The 5,015-nt window shown below is 40.6% G+C and overlaps 1 protein-coding gene across 1 annotated transcript in view; it reads left to right on the top strand.

Moving 5' to 3' along the window:
- Positions 1–3,026: 3,026 nt before the first annotated feature.
- Positions 3,027–5,015, top strand: part of LOC106528923 (LIM/homeobox protein Lhx6) — a gene marked incomplete in the record, with an annotated part of 7,351 nt that continues 5,362 nt past the window's right edge. Inside the window, 3 exon segments of the mRNA XM_014024207.1 lie at positions 3,027–3,709; positions 4,295–4,428; positions 4,688–4,825. Coding sequence (XP_013879661.1) covers positions 4,426–4,428; positions 4,688–4,825 — 141 coding nt within the window.

The following is a 5,015-nucleotide window of genomic DNA, read 5'->3' as shown; positions in this document are numbered from 1 at the left end:
ATTTAAACCAACTAATAAATTATAAATCAGAGAAAATGGTACATTTGGTTTAGAAATATAAACACTGGATTTTTTTCCCAATTTTTGTTTCAGAACTCATGGAACGCCTCGCAAAACCGCAGAATTGCAACATATTTTAAAAGCTGAAGTTGATCCAAACAGCTTCTGTGAAGTGAAGCCAAACAATGTTTCCTGTAAATTTGATTTTCCTTTTTAAAATGTACAACTTTGATCTCTGAAATTTGCTGTTCCTGACCCTTTCCCCCACCTCAAACCTACATAAATGGCTTTGACACTGCAGAGGCCGATATTTTCTGCAGATTACTGACAGTTGGAGTCGAATTCAGGTGGATTCAGGCAAATTAAACTGGTTTYCGTGTGAATTACTCACAGTAATCCTATTAACTTTGATTTGACGTTGTAAAAATGGGTTCTTCTTGATCATTTTGAGTTTTTTTTTCTGATCTGATCACTGGAGGAGTTTGAACTTTCACCTGGCAGAAGAAAAAAAAGTGTCAGCTCCCTCCTTTTGTCCCCTCCGGTGGTGGACTTGATCAGCTGCTTCCTGTTCTGTAAATAATGACACGTACTGTAATCCACTTGATAAATATCAAGCAGAATACGGCAATCAGCTGAAAGCAATTTGCATGTCTGTGCTCAGGCCAGCGGCTCGTGATTTTCTCTCGTCATCTATCATAGACCACACGCTCGGGCCAAAATACACAATACTCCCAAATTGCTGTCATATGGAGTGCAAGCGCTGAAAAAAAAGACCTTCATTTTTCCTTGTCTGTACTTCAAATAAACGTGCATTTGTTAAATAAGTGGAGGTTTTTTTTTTCTCTTTCAGGGAGAGGGATGGGGTAATGTGCCATTTCCTTTGTTTGTTGAAAGCTTGGCTGCAGGACTGTAATGGAGACGGGTTTGATCTCAGTAGATGCAGCCTGTTGAACGTTGGACGCTGCCTGGCTGTGAGTCTCGAGACGTCAAACTCATCTCCAACAAGCTCCCATATGCAAACATTCACTTGGTCTCATGCTCTCTTTGTTTCACTCGTTTCCTCTGCAGAGACTCCTGCAAAAGGTTTACCTGCAAACAGAAAGATTTGCACATCAGGACGGAACACGTTGATTTGATCACATGTTTTCCACCATTTCCACCAAATCGCAGCCTCTGATTGTTGTGGCTGTAAATCAGATCCAGCGTTTTATCTTGAGAATCAAACAAACATTCACACGCAGCTCCAAAGAAACAAGATAAGATCCTGGTGTTGGGTTTAGGTCAAACTCCACCAAATGTTTCACAATGCAAAAGCTGGCAAAAAAACAATGACTGAGAAAGATCTGAGACTAGAGAGATCTTCATTATTTAAACTTGATTTAAGTTTGATCTGTAAAAGTGTTGCGAGTCAAATGTCACCAAGTCTGTTAAGATCTAGAATATCTGAAAAAGAAAAGTCTGGATTGAAATACACTCGTGGCAGAGGCAGTATAGGCAAATGCTGAGGGCGCCGTCCAGTGCAGGGGTCTGCAACCTGTGGCTCTGGGGCCACATGTAGCTCTTTGGTCCTTCAGAAGTGACTCTTCGAAAATGTGGCCAAACATAGAAAATGTTTTGTTTGTGTTTGTCTTTATACCCACAACAGAAATCAATTTGTATGCAAATATGGGATCAATACTAAGTAAAACATGCTAGCCTGTTCTTAAGTGATCCAACTTCTTTCTATGATCTTTCTCTCAAATCCTTCAGAATTACCTTCAAATAATTTGAAGACTACACAATAATAAGAATTAGAAAAAAATATGTCTGAATAGTTCAGTTGTTCTAGTTTTTCTGAAATTCGTTATAAACTATATACAGTATTTTTCTTGTTTACATGAATKTGGTCTTTCRATTRGTCCTGATGTGTAAAAATAATAGTAAATYATAAAATTCACAGTATTTTTTTTAGTTTTATAATGTCACCTCCACTGGCTGTAAAGGTTCCCGAAAAGGCCTCGAAAAGGCCCATGGACCACCAGTTGATAATTGCAGTTGTAGCTTGTTTTTCGGCTCTGGACACATTTTATTAGTGAGCCAAGTAGCAGAAATGGCTCTTTTGATTAGAAAGGTTGCAGACCCCTGATTTAGGGGGTTTCCACAAGTGGCAGACTAKAACACTATACTTTTATCAGAGCTGATTTTGCCTGTATAGATTAAGGTTACTCAAATTTATAAAGGTYATTTGTTCTGTGGGTTACTCATTTGCTTTGTTTTCAGTGATCTACCTTCATAAAATATTGATTTTATGTTCTTTTATTAATCCCCCAAGATTTAATCAAATGCTCTTCAAATAGCTGGAAAATGCAGAATTTTGATTAGATCTTTTGCAAAATTATCTGGGGGAGTAAATACCTCTAAACCCCCCCTAGAACTGCTTCAGTCCACAGCTGCTCATTAACATGTAATGGTGTTCCTCATTGCTGTTAGCAAATGTCTTTCTCGTATTCTGTTTCAAATTAAATATATTGTTGCATAGTTCTAACTGGACAATCTGGCTTCTAAAGATAAAAAATTATTTCAAAGACAAAACTATGTAATTTGGTATGTGAATGTATGTTAATTGGAAGTGATAGAAAACTGCACAAAGGAGGCACCACCTGAAATCTTGCCCAGGGCACCAAACTGGGTAAGTCCAGCCTTAAACATGTTTTAAAGTCACTGACATCCCTTAATAGTGAGCAGAACAGAGTAAACGACGCATTCATCTCCTCTTTTATGTCCTTATTAAGACGATGCTGCAGGTTGTTGAACACCCAGAGGTGAAAAGTTTTAAGTCAGGCCTGCAGCACCGACCCTTTGTTCTGAAGCATCCTCTGATTTGCATCTTTGTGATGATTAGTGTCAGGAAAAATGGAGCTCAAACGCTCTTCGAAGCTCTTAAAACCAAAAAGGACAAACGATGGTTGACTTAAGGACTTCCCTCGTCAGCACCTTACCTCACCTTCAACGCTTGGWAAATGAAAAACTTGCAATGTGCTCCAATTTATTTTTCAAAAAAAAAGGAGGAATGGCAAATGTTCAGATAATTTATTTTTAACTTCAACTATTTATTACAAAATGTAATCACTTCCAGTTTAAAGAGTTAAATTAACTGTTTGACTTCCACTTTCAGTTGTATTTTGTCTGAATAACAGGAACAAACATTGTAAACATTTCAGCTCAGTGTCTGTTTCTTTTCCATCTGTCTCAATAACTAAAATTAAATTTAAAAAAAGTTGTACTCTGAAACAAAGCTGCATCATTAGTGGAAAAAATAACAAGTTTATCATGATTAAATCAGCACCAAGGACAGGTTCTTAATTGAACGCCTCAGTGAGAGTTTCGTTCTAAGTCTTGTTTCCTGATGAAGAGGAGGGTGAAGAAGGGCTCCACATGTTCAGCATCACATCCTGTCTGACCTGACAGGGTGGAGGAGGGACTCAGTTCTGGGAGGCATGCCGTGGAAAAGTGTTGGATTATAGTCGGTTTGGAGCAGATTAGGAGGAGGACGGCGCGTGAAGGAGCCCCCCTTCATGGGATTATTTGGACCCTTTTCATGTGATGCTCCGGAGGAACTTCGGCTGAACGATGTCTGCGCTGCTTCTCGGAGCCTCCCTGCGTCTGAAGTATCTGTTTTTACAGGCCACCTCGTCTCATTCCCCCGCTTCCAATATTTATATCCTAGCTGGTAATTAACATAATCTTTGCATTCGAGTTAATTTCGAGACGTGAAGGACAACACGGGGTCCAGATTGCCCCCCAAACGCGCGTTTTTTGGCACTTTGTGAATGCAGCTGTAATCACCCGGGGGAGCCTTGGAGTGTTTAAATGGGTCCATCATGATGAGGAGACAATCAGGCTCCTTTCTGAGTGAAGATCAGCAGCAGTTTCTGCACATTGTCTCTTCTGAATAGACCGATCTCCAATTGAGCCTCTTCACTTTGGAGATTTTTTTTTTTTCGATTTTCGATTATGCAGTTTTTGAAATGAGGACGCGCCGCTCCTTCCTCCCTTAGCTTGGTGGCACGGCTGCCTGCTCGATGATTGACAGGTGAAATTGACACTCGGGCTGCCTCGCGCGCGGCGTTTCAATCCGCCGCTAATTGCGCACGCAGTGCCACCCTTTTCTTTTCATCGCTCGTGATTGCGACATCCAGCCTTCCGTTGCGCACAAAAGCAACGATCGATCCTGTGTCGTTTCTTTTTCTTTTTTCTTCCCCCCTTCTTTTCTTTTTCTTTCTAATTGCATCAAAATTTTTTCTTTTGTTGCCAGGGTTTAAATGCTGGAGGAACCGTAATAATTRGTTATTTTGGACCGGATGTAGTTCGGGTTGTGGCGAAGATGCGTAACGCGGCGCGCGGACTGGATCTCCTCTCCGATTAGGCAGCGAGCAGAACCAGAATATGGTGAGTCATCAACATCTGGACCAGTTTTTGGGTTCAAGTCCTTTTTTTTTTCTTTTTTTTTTATTTCTCTGTCCTTCTCTTTCTTTTTCCACAAAAGTGAAGCAAAAGCTTTTGGAGATTCACATTTAAAGGATGAATTATTTTTAAAATCTTTTTTCTGCCACACTTCTTGAAGTAAACTCTCCTAATGTGAGGAACTTTACGCAGCTGACTGTGTGAATTTTGTGTGTTTTTTTATGGGGGTTTTATTTTCCTGGAGCAGTCCGAGCCGGAGGTGAAGAAGGAGTCCGGGGAGTGCAGCCCCGCGGAGGCCTCCTGTCTCTGCTCCCCTCCTGGAGCCGCCAAGAACCAGTGCGCGAGCTGCGGCCTGCAGATCCAAGACCGGTACCTGCTGAAGGTCGGAACTGATGCTTTTAATCCTAATTTAAGTTTAAAATCCTCTCCAGAATGAGTTTTTTTTTGTTTGTTTGTTTTAATGACTTCACAGCTTTTTTTACTCTTTAAAAAATACCTCAAAATGAAAACTTTTAGAAACTGACCGGACCCTCTGTGTGTGTGTGTGTGTGTGTGTGTGTGTGTGTGTGTGT

Source organism: Austrofundulus limnaeus, unplaced genomic scaffold (genome assembly GCF_001266775.1).
Source record: "Austrofundulus limnaeus strain Quisiro unplaced genomic scaffold, Austrofundulus_limnaeus-1.0 Scaffold413, whole genome shotgun sequence".
NCBI lineage: Eukaryota > Metazoa > Chordata > Actinopteri > Cyprinodontiformes > Rivulidae > Austrofundulus > Austrofundulus limnaeus.
Note: the sequence above shows the minus strand (reverse complement) of the source record. Positions and strands in the feature narration are given on the sequence as shown.